The sequence below is a fragment of the Herpailurus yagouaroundi genome, unplaced genomic scaffold (genome assembly GCF_014898765.1).
Source record: "Herpailurus yagouaroundi ecotype Mexico unplaced genomic scaffold, PumYag 159, whole genome shotgun sequence".
NCBI lineage: Eukaryota > Metazoa > Chordata > Mammalia > Carnivora > Felidae > Herpailurus > Herpailurus yagouaroundi.
Window position 1 is genome coordinate 2,161,057 of NW_024412400.1, and position 13,073 is coordinate 2,174,129.

Genomic DNA, 13,073 nt, shown 5'->3' on the forward strand with positions numbered 1-13,073 from the left:
TTATAGGCGGCCACAGCTTCTCTCAGTTCTTGGGGGAGTGTGCCAGGTTAGGTAGGTTCCTGAATCCCAGTTTTTCTTTGTGGTTCTGCTGGGGTACTTCTCTAACTCCAGATAGAGAATTACCCCAATAACTATCTCTCCTCGTCTCTTCTGCTGTTGCAAGGTGACTAATTGGGAGAAAAGCTGGGTTGGCTGGCCACTCTGGTTTTTGCACTACTGATGAGGATTGCCTCTTCAAGATAAAGGGTGAGAAAATGCAGAGGCAGAGGCCTGGGGCATCCATTTCCTCCCTGTAGTTGAACACTTAAGCTCTGGGGGACCGGGGCTGTCTGTGCCATGGAGCCCTAAAGCCATGGGATTGTGGAAAAGGGCCATAAGCCAGGGGTCATCCGAGAGACCTCTGCGATGGCAGTGGGTGGCTCCGTATTCCAGTTTGTGTCCCATGTTTTTGTCACTTCCTGCGTGCTGCTCCTGACAGAATCTCTTGTAGGAGGACACAAGGGTTGGAGGGGTTTTTTGTTATTGTAATAATTTATTTATCTTTTAATTTACATCCAAGGTAGCATATGGTGCAACAATGATTTCAGGAGTAGATTCCTTAATGCCCTTGCCCATGTAGCCCATCCCCCCTCCCACCACCCTTCCAGCAACCCTCTGTCTGTTCTCTATATTTAAGAGTCTCTTATGTTTTGTCCCCCTCCCTGTTTTTATATTATTTTTCCTCCCCTTCCCTTCCGTTCATCTGTTTGTATCTTTTTTTTGTTTTTTAATGTTTATTTTTGAGAGAGAGAGAGACAGAGCACGACCCAGAGGAGGGGCAGAGAGAGAGGGAGACACAGAATCCAAAGCAGGCTCCAGGCTCCGAGCTGTCAGCACCGATCCCAACACGGGACTCGAACTCACAAACCGTGAGATCCTGACCTGAGCCCAAGTCGGATGCTCAACCGACTGAGCCACTCAGGCGCCCCTTTCTGTTTTGTATCTTAAAGTATTCATATGAATGAAGTCATATGATATTTGTCTTTCTGTGACTAATTTCACTTAGCGTAATACCCTCTAGTTCCATCCACGTAGTTGCAAATGGCAAGATTTCATTCTTTTTGACTGCCGAGTAATACTCCATTGTGTATATATACCACATCTTCTTTATCCATTCATCCATCAATGGACATTTGGGCTGTTTCCATACTTTGGCTGTTGTGGATAGTGCTGCTATAAACATGGGGGTGCATGTGCCCCTTCGAAACAGCACACCTGTATCCTGTGGATAAAAGCCTACTAGTGCAATTGCTGGGTCGTAGGGTAGTTCTGTTTTTAGTTTTTGAGGAACCTCCATACTGTTTTGCAGAGTAGCTGCACCAGCTTGCATCGCCAGCAGCAGTGCAAAAGACATCCTCTGTCTCCGCATCCTCGCCAACATCTGTTGTCTCCTGTGTCGTTAATGTGAGCCATTCTGACAGGTGTGAGGTGGTATCTCATTGTGGTTTTGCTTTGCATTTCCCTGATGATGAGTGATGCTGAGCATTTTTTCATGTGTCGATTGGTCACCTGGATGTCTTCTTTGGAGAAGTGTCTATTCATGTCTTTTGCCCATTTCTTCACTGGATTATTTGTTTTTGGGGTGTTGAGTTTGGTGAGCTCTTTACAGATTTTGGATACTAGCGCTTTGTCTGATAATGTCATTTACAAATATCTTTCCCGTTCCGTTGGTTGCCTTTTAGTTTTGCTGATTGTTTCCTTTGCTGTGCAGAAGCTTTTTATCTTGATGAGGTCCCAATAGTTCATTTTTGCTTTGGTTTCCCTTGCCTTGGAGGGGTTTTCTTAATTTTTATTTTTATTAAAAAGCATTTTCAAAAAATAAATATCTCTTATTACCTTAGCATAGGTATTTTCATTTTCCCTAAGCCTTCCACAGGTATATATAATTTCTACATAGTAGTAATTAATGTTTATGTAATTCTGTGGTTTTTTTAAGTTGTTAAATAGGAATGGGCATTCTTTGTGGGTCATAAACTGAAATGTGTCCCCCCACCAAGTTTGGTTCACTTGGGTAACTGCTCTGAAAACTCAAGACAAGGCCTCTTTCCCAAGAGGCTGCCGAGGGGAGCTATGTGAGTGTCCTGAGGGTTCACAGTTCTGCTGACGGTTTAGAAATTCACATGAGGGGGGCGCCCGGGTGGCTTAGTCGGTTGAGGTCATGATTTCGTGCTTCTTGAGTACAAGCCCCACATCGGGCTCTCTGCTGTAAGTGCGGAGCCTGCTTCAGATCCTCTGCCCCCTTCTCTCTGCCCTTCCCCAGCTCATGCTCTCTCTCAAAAATATACAAACATTTAAGGAAGGAAGGAAGGAAGGAAGGAAGGAAGGAAGGAAGGAAGGAAGGAAGGAAGGAAGGTCACATAGGACAACTGGATTTTTGAGCTATTTCCAAGAAGGGGCTGTGTGTTTCTTGGCAGGTATGTGCCCTGGAACTTTCACGAGCCCCAGCCAGGACAGTACCAGTTTTCTGGGGAACATGATGTGGAATATTTTCTCAAGCTGGCCCATGAGCTGGGACTGCTGGTTATCCTGAGGCCCGGACCCTACATCTGTGCAGAGTGGGACATGGTGAGTGTGGCCAGACCTGGCTCTGCCCGGCTGGTGCGCATGACAGGGGCGGGCTGACTGGCAGGGATCTGGGGCAAAGTGAGTTAAAGCAGTTTAAATAGTTTCCCATTCCAGATGACAGTGAGTCTGTGACTACAGCCGGCATAGGGATCTTTTACCTCAGGAGGTGGCTAGGCAGAGAGGAACAGGGAAGGGTCCGAAGGCGTGCGTCCTCCCCTTGGTGCTCACATAACTCACTTTCCCCATCGGTTAACAGTACAGGCTCCGTCTACCTCACAGGGTTGTTGTACAATTAAGTGGGATGAGCCATATAAAAGCTTTGATTATTCTCCAAACACTCCATTCATGTGATGTCATCTTACTAGTAAAAGGAAGTTATGATTACTACCGTCCCTGAAAGTTCTACACCGCAAAGCCCGCCTCGACTACCCCTTCTTCCCTGAAAGTCTTCTTTTCCCTCACCGCTAGGAGTAATTTCTCTCTGCCTTGAGACCTCATGATGGCTTCTCACTCCTTTTGCCCCACCCCCCATCCTAGGGAGGATTGCCGGCTTGGCTGTTATTAAAAGAGTCGATTATTCTCCGTTCTTCTGATCCAGGTAAGTTGTTACAGGTGTCCTGAGAGAATGATGATGTCTTTCGCGACATTTTATACCAAAAGCAGCAGGTGTTTTGAAGGCTGGGGTTCTTCTGCACAGACACTTTGGAAGGCTTAGTGGAAGTGTGTTAGTCAGTGTCCACTGCAGACTTTGAATGTGTAGGAAATAAGGCTGTCTTGAACTGTTTGACCAGATCTTGCTGATAAACTGGTGACTCTGAACTGGCACTGGGCCCTGTTTGCGGTTGACCGACTGACTTTAATGCTTTCTCTTCCTACTTTCTCAATAATTACATGCCCAGTGATAGCATCTGGCTAATCAAAATGACAGGTCGTTTGTTGACCTTTACAGGGCGATCTGTAAAATGATAGTCTTTTTTCTGGCCTTTTTCAACAACTAGAAATTATTTTCGCTGCAAACCCTGATGAGGCAGAAGGTCCCAGTAGCTGCATTTCTGCCTCCTGAAGATGCTGGTCTCGGGACGGTCCGAAGAGCAGCTAACATTGATTGAATTTGCTGTGCGAAAGGCTGGTGTCCTATGCTCTACGTGTATATCCTTCTTAGTGCATTACCCTCCTGGTTTGCGGTCCCAGCACATTATTCATGTTTTTACCTGTATTACCTCATTTCGTCCTCACGGCCTCTTTACAAAGGGTGCGCTCTGTTATCTCCATTTGCCAGTGTCAGTATTTATTAAAGCTTCATTTTAAAAAATAAAAAAACACCCATCCTACTGTGACAAAGAGAAAGACACTCCCTTCAGGCACTCTTTTCTTCCTTCAACAAACATGGGCTGGACCAGCCTCCTGCGCTCCAGGCCTGGTGTCCCCGTGGTGGGGCAGAGACCATGCATGTGCTCCTTTCCACTGGGAACCCGCTGAGCAGATGGCTCCTTGTGGGACAGCTTTTATCACATCAGTGCGTGCAGCTACCCCGTCTCAGTCTCGCTGAGTCTGGCACATCCCGATCTCGGCTGCGAGCCCCAGGGTGACAGGGCGTCAGTGTGTGTGTGCACCAGAAGCTGTGGAACGGTGTTAAACCTGTCCTCTTTTCCAGATTACCTTGCAGCCGTGGACAAGTGGTTGGGAGTCCTTCTGCCCAAGATGAAGCCTCTCCTCTATCAGAATGGAGGGCCCATTATAACCGTGCAGGTAACCTCAGAGATGAGCATGGGCAGGTGGGGGGCGGGGAAGGCTTTCATCCGGCCGCATCGTACCCGGGAGCGATGCAGAGGTGGGCCTCACAAGCCTGTTTCTCTGCAAGGCAGTGCCACAGCTGGTGATTTTATATAAGCCACACTTTGGGGAGGCATTGTCGTTCGTGGCTGCTGTATACCGGACCCTGAGCTGACTGCCCTCCAGACGCCATGCAATTATTCCGACCGATGTCTCTTTGAAAAGAAGAACTTCAAAGGGGTGAAGTGACTTGGCCCAGGTCGCCCAGTGGGCAGGTGGCAGAGTCAGGATTGCATCCTAGGCCCACTGATCCCGTGGCCTGCCTCTTTCTCTGCTGCCACGTTGCCTGTGGCTGAGGGGGTGCAACACGGATTAAAATGATTTGGTGTCTGCCCTGCTTAGGCAGTCAGTTCATGCTGGTTTGAAAGAGGATGTGGTGAACTGGGGCCATTCTTCTGCTTTCTCTCCTGCTTCCTGCCCCCACTCTCCTCCTTCCCTGTGTTCTTTGCTCTGCAAGGACCGGTATATTGTGGGTACATCATGTGCCAAGTATTTTCCACGTGAAAAATTGGGGCATTTGACCTGCAACAATTTGTGATGTTTGCAAAATTACTTAGCTGAAACGCACAACCGGGGCGCCTGGGTGGCCCAGTCAGTTAAGCGTCCCAACTTTTGCTTTCGGCTCCGGTCACTATCTCATAGTTTGTGAGTCTCGAGCCCCGCATCGGGCTCCGTGCTGTCAGATTCTCTCAGCCCTTTCTCTCTGCCCCTGCCCTGCTCATGTTCTCTCTCTCTCAATAAATAAACTTAAAAACAACAACAACAACACATAAAACCATGTTCATTAGTCATTTGCCAAGGAAGAAATGTAAAAGGGGCTGCATCCTGAAACGGCAAGGGGGTGCAGTGCAACTCCCTAGAGAAGTGTGGGCAGGATTTCCTTCTTAGGAACAATACTATGGGCCGTTGTAGGAACGGTCCCTGTGGGAAGGGAGCGTGGCCACCCTCTTGCCCTTCAGGTGTAGGTCGAATGAGGCGATGAGAAGGCCGACCTGGCCACAGTGGCCACTCTGACCCTGCATGGGGGAGAGAGGCCAGCTCACTGCTCCCGGAGCACTGAACGCCCCTCCACCCGTCTTGAGTCTGTACTGGTGAAGCTTACAGGAGCCCGTTTTCCCACGTGAAGATGTCAAGGCTGCAGGTGAGTGTGGCTTCGCACGAATGGGTCTTCTTCCTTTGTGTTCACCTCGGGTTTTCTCTAGTTTCCCTCGTTTTTAAATCTCTGCTTCTTCCCAAGTCACTTTCAAGCTTCGCTCACAACTTTTCTGTACCTTTGGGTCGTCGACATGCCATGAGGAGTGTAATCGGATATGAATTCCGCAGAGGAGAGCAAAATTGGCTGCGTGAGGGGCATTTCTCGTGTGCATCCCTTGGACGACCTGAACTTGACTGTGGGTCCTGCCAGGGCCCTGCCAGCCGCCGCCTCCTCTGCCTCTGCCCTTCGCACCTCCCCCCGCTTGAATTCCATAATCCTTTTGCCCCTTGATTACTAAATACGTAAGTGTGGGGAAGCCTGGAAGAATGTAAGAAAACAGAGAAACCATAATTTGCTTCTGGAGTCAGAAGCAAAGCTCTTTACGTTCTGGGGAGATTTCCTTGATTTTTTTTCCATGCCTTTAAAACATTTCTTTTTACAGAGTCCGTGTAAACTGACCAGTTTCTTACCTGACTCTTGTTGCTTGAGCCTACGGTCATAAGCATTTTTTTCATATCATTAACGATTCTTCGCACCGGCCACCAAATTCATGGTGGCCTCTTGTCCACGTAGGCCCTCCTCTGCCTGGAGGCCTTCCCAGTTGGCTTGTTGGCGTCCCTGTGACTCTCAGAACCCCTGTTAGTGCCTCCGTTTGTGAGGCCCTCCTGGCACTTTGTCCACTTTCCTCCCTGACCAGTTGTGTCTCCGTTCTCTTCTCCCCACGTGTCTGAGGTCATACCGCACGTGGGTACACCTCACATGCTCTCCCCCCCGCCCCCAGTGGTTCCGGAATGGAACCGAAGCCCAGGGGTTAGAAAAGAAGGAAGTTGGCATTGGTTGACAGAACTTGGGCGCGCAAAAGTTTCTGAAACAGCTGTCTGTATTTCTCAGTGGGGTGTGCCTTTCACTCAGTGTCATACCTCTAAGATTCTTTGATATATTGGGTGGAGCTGAAGGTCATTCATTTTATGGCCTTAGAGCAATGTTTCTTAACTTCTTTTTCGTTATTGCCCCTAAAAAGCCTTTTTAGACATCTTTTTAATTAAAAATTTTTTAACGTTTATTTATTTATTTATTTTTTTGAGAGAGAGAGAGCACGGGCAGGGGAAGGGCAGAGAGAGAGAGAGAGACAGACAGACAGACACAGAATCCTGAGCAGGCTCCAGGCTCTGAGCTGTTGGCGCAGAGCCCGATGTGGGGCTCGAACCCTCGAACCGTGAGATCATGACCCGAGCCGAAGTCAGACACTTAACCAACTGAGCCACCCCGGCGCCCCTGTAGACATTTTTTTCTAATTTCCTGCCCACGAAATTTTAATACCTCTGATCTACTGTAGAAGTGTGTGTGTGTATACATCTGTGCTTTACATATAAAAAAGAGTAAGGTGTTCTTTTCTCCTGTAAGAATCCATTTTTACCTTCTTGGGCATGCCCTGTCGATGGGTGCGTCCCCGTGGGGAATGGGAGAACGCGTGCCCCAGGGCAGCATTTCCCACCCTCGGCACAAGTGCCACTCACAGCACCTGAAAATCCTTCGTTGTGGAGGCTCACAAGCAGCGGGCCTGGTAGCATCCCTTGGCCTCCACCCACCAGGTGCCAGCCGCACGCTCTCCCCCTCCAGATGTGACAACCCAAAGCATCTGCAGACCTTGTGAAATGTTCCCTGGGGGCAAAATAACTCCTGGTTGAAAACCACCGATGCTGTTGAATGCAGACTGAGCCAATTGGTTACTAAGAACAAAAACAAGAAGCGCCCTGAAAGTTTGGCAGTAGGTGGAGTAAACGGCAGTACGTCCTTATCTGGCACTTGCCCTTGTCGCCTCCATGGACATTTCGCATAGTGTGTTGAAGGTGGGAAGCCAGTGTTGTAACTGGTGCATGTATTATGATGATACCAGTTTTAAGAACAGAACAGTCTCTGTGCTTTATTCCGTGTACCTAGGGTGTGCGTGTGTGTGAATCTGGAAGGCTGACCCAGAATGCCCATAGCAGTTATCTCTGAGTAATGGGATTAACACACGGTTTTTCTAGTTTCTTTGCATTTCCCCACATTGTCTAATACTTCTACCGTGGGAAGGTGTTGTTTATGTCACGTTTAAAGGATCTATTACCCAGTATAGGGTAGAGCGTCACTACAATCCAAAATCTGACACGGTGGTTTTGTCTTTCTCATTTTGGTGGAGTGGGAGGTGGGGCGGTAAGTTTTCGTGCTGAGTTGCCCTTTGGAAGGTGCGTTTTGAGGACTGAGCTAGGAGATATTTGGGGCAACGGTTGAGCTTTGGCAGTGGTGGGGCAGGGGCTCAACCTGGAAGGACTGCCTGGAAGGACTCGGTCGGGATCTCCTGACCCCGCCCCTTTGTTAACTTGCAGGTTGAAAACGAATACGGCAGCTACTTCACCTGTGACTACGACTACCTGCGCTTCCTGCAGCGGCGCTTCCGCGACCACCTGGGCGGGGACGTGCTTCTGTTCACCACCGACGGGGCGCACGAGAGGTTCCTGCAGTGCGGGGCGCTGCAGGGGATCTACGCCACCGTGGACTTCGGCCCAGGTCGGTGTTCGCCGTCGCAGAGAACCGCGCCCAGGCCGCGCAGGCTCGGGCGGGCGGTGGGCGGTGGGCGGTGGGCGCCGGCCGGCACCCCGGGCCGCGCGTTTGCAGTGGGTACGTCGAGCGAGATTTCCCAAATGCTCCCCGACGGATCAAACGGAGTCAGTAGTGCAGCGCCCCCTGTGGCTCGCGTTCGTTATTTGAGTGAGGCCGATGGGCCCTTAGGGCGGGAGCTGCGTGGTTAGAGCTCTGCTCCCGAGGGCGGCTGCTAGGAGCTCCGCCCCCTGGCCGCGGTGGCCGTGGGCTCGTCCTTCAGGTCGGCTACCGGGTGGGTGGTGTGGCCCCGCCCTGGAATGCGGGGAGCCTCCCTACACGAGCGTGGTCTTTCCGTGGAACTCAACATCGTGACCCTTGCGGGCCGCGGGCGGTCGGGGAGATGCTGCAAAAAGGCCTTGACTCACCGGTTAGGGCCGTGTCAGCTGCAGGAGGCCCAGCGAGTGCAATTCCGGGGCGGCCGGCGCGGCCCCGCAGGCTCCCGGCTGTGACAAGCGTTAAGGGAGCAGCTGTCATGAAGGACAGCACACCCACAGGCAGTGTATGCTCCTGAAGAGGACCCCGGACCGGATTTGCCCGCTTTCCGTCTATCTGTGCTAAGAAGGCCATTCCCGGACAATTGCATTTTTGGAATCAAATCTGTAGATTAGATAACAGGATTGTTTGCATGTTAACCTCCCCCGTTTTTGTTTTTGTTTTTTTTATTTAAAAAAAAATTTTTTTTTTCAACGTTTATTTATTTTTGGGACAGAGAGAGACAGAGCATGAACGGGGGAGGGGCAGAGAGAGAGGGAGACACAGAATTGGAAACAGGCTCCAGGCTCTGAGCCACCAGCCCAGAGCCCGATGCGGGGCTCGAACTCCCGGACCGCGAGATCGTGACCTGGCTGAAGTCGGACGCTTAACCGACTGTGCCACCCAGGCGCCCCAACCTCCCCCGTTTTTTAAATAATCGTGTTGTGTCTATTTGAAGAATGCTCATGCTCTTCGGAGAATGTACCCTGAAGTATTTAGGGGTAAAGGGCCATCATGCCTGCAACTTATTCACAAATGGTTCAGAGAAAAGTAACTGTACTGAGAGAGAGAGAGACAAACTGATAAAACAAATGTGGCAAAATGTTAACGACTGAGGAATCTCGGTCCTTTGGGAATTCGGGTTCTTTGTTCTCTTCTCACAACTCTTGTATAAGGTTGAAATTATTTCAAAATAAATGTCAACCTCCCCCCCCCCACACACAAAAGACCTGCCCTTCAAGCAGCATGAAGGCCCTGCTGCCTTCCTGACAGTGTAAGAGGCTCCACCCCCATGGCACGACCAGCACTGTTTCTCTTGAGAAGGATGTGTGGAAGGCTGAAGTTGCCTTTTTATGTATTATTTTTTAAATAATTTTTAAAGTTTATTTTACGTATTTTGAGAGAACGAGCGCGAGCCAGGGGAGGGGCAGAGAGAGAGTATCCCAAGCAGGTTCCGTGCTGTCAGCACAGACCCCGACGTAGGGCTCGATCCCACAAACCGTGAGACCGTGACCTGAGCCGAAATCGAGAGTCGAACACCCCAGCGACTGAGCCCCCCGGGCGCCCCTGAAGTTGCATTTTTAAAGAGCTTCTTCTACATTCGCAGAAAAGAAAATAGCTGGTTTTAAGTGAATGAAGTGTTTCTAGAAACATGAGGCGTTGCTCAGAGTGTTTGGTGATGAAATAACTCGTCTACAAAGGGCTGCACAGGAAGCGGCACTCTGGTTTCCTCCTGCTTTGGCACACTTCCCATCACAGTGATGAAAAGCACGGTATCCTTGTGTCGGGAGAAACAGTTTGAAGGTTATTCTGACTTTGCTGTAAGGCTGATGTGCATGTGGGGTGAGAGCACAGTGGCTCCGGCTGTGGGTCGAAGACAGACCAACGTGAGGCCAGTGTATGTGGGGCAGGTGGGGCTCGTGGCCGCTTCATTCACGTGTGTGGGACGGGGCAGCGCCCAGGGTGAGGTCACAGGACGAGGCTCATGAGAACAGAACTGAAAGATCTGAATGCTACCCGGTGCTTAATGCTGAGACATTTACAGCCATAAAGTAAATGAGATTCCACTCTTGACCAGCACGTCCTCTCCTGAAGCCTGGCCTTACAGGGGGCAAGGGGTCATTTCAAGGTCTTGGCTGGTGTCATTTCCACGCCGGGTACCTGCTGTGGGAAGCGGATCGTAAACTTCGGGGCCGGCGCACCCTCTGCTCTGGTTAGAGAAATACTATTCGTGCTTGTTCGTTCGCTGCAGGAAGGCAGCCCACGGCCTCCGTGGGGAGAGGTTAGTCCCGTTCAGAGGGGGAAAGGAGACAGAGGGAGCAAGCCCACACACAGGCGTCTTAATGGAGTATTTTAGAAGGACAACTTAAGAGCAAGTGGCCTGGAATGGCTGACGATGTAGAGATTCAAAATCAGAGTGTGTGCCGTGACTCAGGCATAAAAAGACAATGAGACCACATCTGTCCCTTTGATTGTCAATGGCCTGGCACGTAGCTGTGGCATTAGTATGTGTGTGGGGGTGCCGTGGAGGCTGCAAGGAAGTGTCTTCAAAGCAAGCCCCATCCTGTAGGGAGCATCTCGGTCAACCATATGGACCTCTCTGTGAAGAGAGAAGGACGCAAAATGTGCGGGGAAACCCAGGTGGAGAAGACAAGCTTGTGACGGGATCTCCTGAGACAAGGCGGTCAGGAAAGACCATAGGGACCTGCTCTGAGAAGAAGTAACGTTCCGTGGTCCCCACACATCCTTCGGATGGATGGTGTGGGTCCAGCCTAAAGCTGACTGGGGGATGTTCCAGGCCCCCTGTGGGCCAAGGGCAGGGCCTCAGGCTAAAGGTCTGTGCAGGACTCTTTTTACTTGACTTATCATTCCCACGACTGACCTTTCTTCTCCGTCTCGTAACTTCCAGATGCCAACATCACCGCTGCTTTCCAGATCCAGAGAAAGAGTGAGCCCAGAGGACCGTTGGTAAGAACTGGGGGTGAGCTGTGGGTCGAGGCGAGGTTGCTTGCAGTAACTAAGGGGGAAGGTCCTTGCCTTTGCCGGCTGCGGAGTCCGCAGCTGAATGGGACCGGGGGCACGTGGCCCTCTGGGCACAGTGACAGCACTGGCGTGGAACACAGTGGGGACAGTTGTGCCCGCCCTGCCATGACTCGGGCTCCGCACTCTTTCATGCTCCCTCCCGCTCGGCACTGATGGCCCCTCTCACGGGGGGTGATGTTTTCTCCATTGTCGCCAAGGCTCAGAGAACACGTCACTTAGCCGGGGCCGTACAGCTGGCGAGGGCCAGGGCCAGCGTCTGAGTTCAGGTCTGTGTTTCTTGAGAGCTCTTTGCGACAGAGCTTCTCCGTCTTAATGTGCGTGTGAATCGCGGAGGAATCTGGGTAAGACACATGGCCCGCGTGGGGCCCGAGCGTTGGCATTTCCGACAGGCATCCTGGGGAACGCAGGCTGAGTTCGGGGGCTTTCTGGCATGCCGCAGAGGCAGCCAGGAGGAGGAGGCGACAGGAACGTCCGGGCAGGTCCGCACAGCCCTTCAGCTTCTCCCTTGTCCGTAGTTGTCACCCTTGTTTCTCGGCACAGTTTGAGGGCTGGGGTCCTGTGCCTTCTGTGCAGCTGGCCAGGCTGCCCCCCCACCCGTGCACACAGCCTTTCCTGAACACGGTCTCTGAGCAGTGCAGAACCTGTGTTCACAGACTGGATGGAGCTGTTTCCCAAACCCTGACACAGGCAGCCCCAGAACACGTCCAGGTTTCTTCTTCCTTCTCCAGACGAAGGGCGTGGCAGGGGCGTGCTCTAGAGAGCCGTGAAGTGCCTGGGGTTTGCTTCGCAGAATACTCGGGCAGGTCCGCCTCAGCTTACGTCAACCCGTGATCTGAAAATCCGGATGGACACAATGGGTGAACTTAGATCTGACAGTTTGGTGAAAATATTTTGCCATCGGATTCTTTTGCCCACCAAAATTTCCTGCCTTGTTCAAACTGGGGGCTGGCTAACAAAATTTTGTTGCGGGTACAACTTTTCAGGAATACCTGTATTGTTGGCACCTAAAAACTGAGTTTGAGCAGTGACCCTCATTGGTCCCCCAGCTTTGGGTTAAGCAGTACACGTACACGGCCCGCTCTACCCATCACTCGGTGGGGTAGATAGGGTGATGGTTCTAGAGAAGTGCCAACGTCTGAAGGTCATGAGTCTGTCCTGAGCTCCCTGTCCTTTCTTCTTTTTAGGTGAACTCTGAATTCTATACTGGCTGGTTAGACCACTGGGGCCAACCTCACTCAAGAGTGAGGACTGAAGTGGTAGCTTCCTCCCTCCATGACGTACTTGCCCATGGGGCGAATGTGAACTTGTGAGTGGTAATTTCTGGAAGGGAGGGCACCCTCCATAGCTATGGGCTCGTAGTTAAGTATGTCTGTTCTCTTGTTTCCTTGCAGGTACATGTTTATAGGTGGGACCAATTTCGCTTATTGGAATGGTAAGAGCAGTTTAAGGTGTTCATGGAAGCTTATGCTAGAATGTTTCTGGGGCTTGATTTGGGGGTAGGGAGTGCCTACAGACAACTTTTATTTTCTAATATATAGAAATTTCCTAATGCATAAGAACTGCCTACATAATTTTTAAAATCATGATAATTTTTTCTTAAGGAACAGAACCTGTCCACTTAGAAAGCCTATTGTTTATTTATTTATTTTCAAGTTTACTTATTTTTTTTTTAGTAATGGGGCTCCAACTCACAACCCCAAGATCAAGAGACGTGTGCTCTTCCGACCAAGCCAGACAGATGCCCCAGAAATCTTATTGTTTAAAAAAAAAATTTTTTTTTTAA

General features: G+C 50.6%; 1 protein-coding gene across 4 annotated transcripts in view; it reads left to right on the forward strand.

Annotated features, from left to right (window-relative positions):
• Positions 1–13,073, forward strand: part of GLB1 (galactosidase beta 1) — an 87,820-nt gene that overhangs the window by 24,057 nt on the left and 50,690 nt on the right. For all 4 annotated transcript variants that reach the window (XM_040479657.1, XM_040479658.1, XM_040479656.1 and 1 more), the window contains exons 3-9: positions 2,454–2,604; positions 3,142–3,202; positions 4,259–4,353; positions 8,002–8,182; positions 11,157–11,215; positions 12,475–12,596; positions 12,682–12,722. In XM_040479657.1, the coding sequence (XP_040335591.1) occupies positions 2,454–2,604; positions 3,142–3,202; positions 4,259–4,353; positions 8,002–8,182; positions 11,157–11,215; positions 12,475–12,596; positions 12,682–12,722 (710 nt within the window). The remainder of the gene's footprint in view (positions 1–2,453; positions 2,605–3,141; positions 3,203–4,258; positions 4,354–8,001; positions 8,183–11,156; positions 11,216–12,474; positions 12,597–12,681; positions 12,723–13,073) is intronic.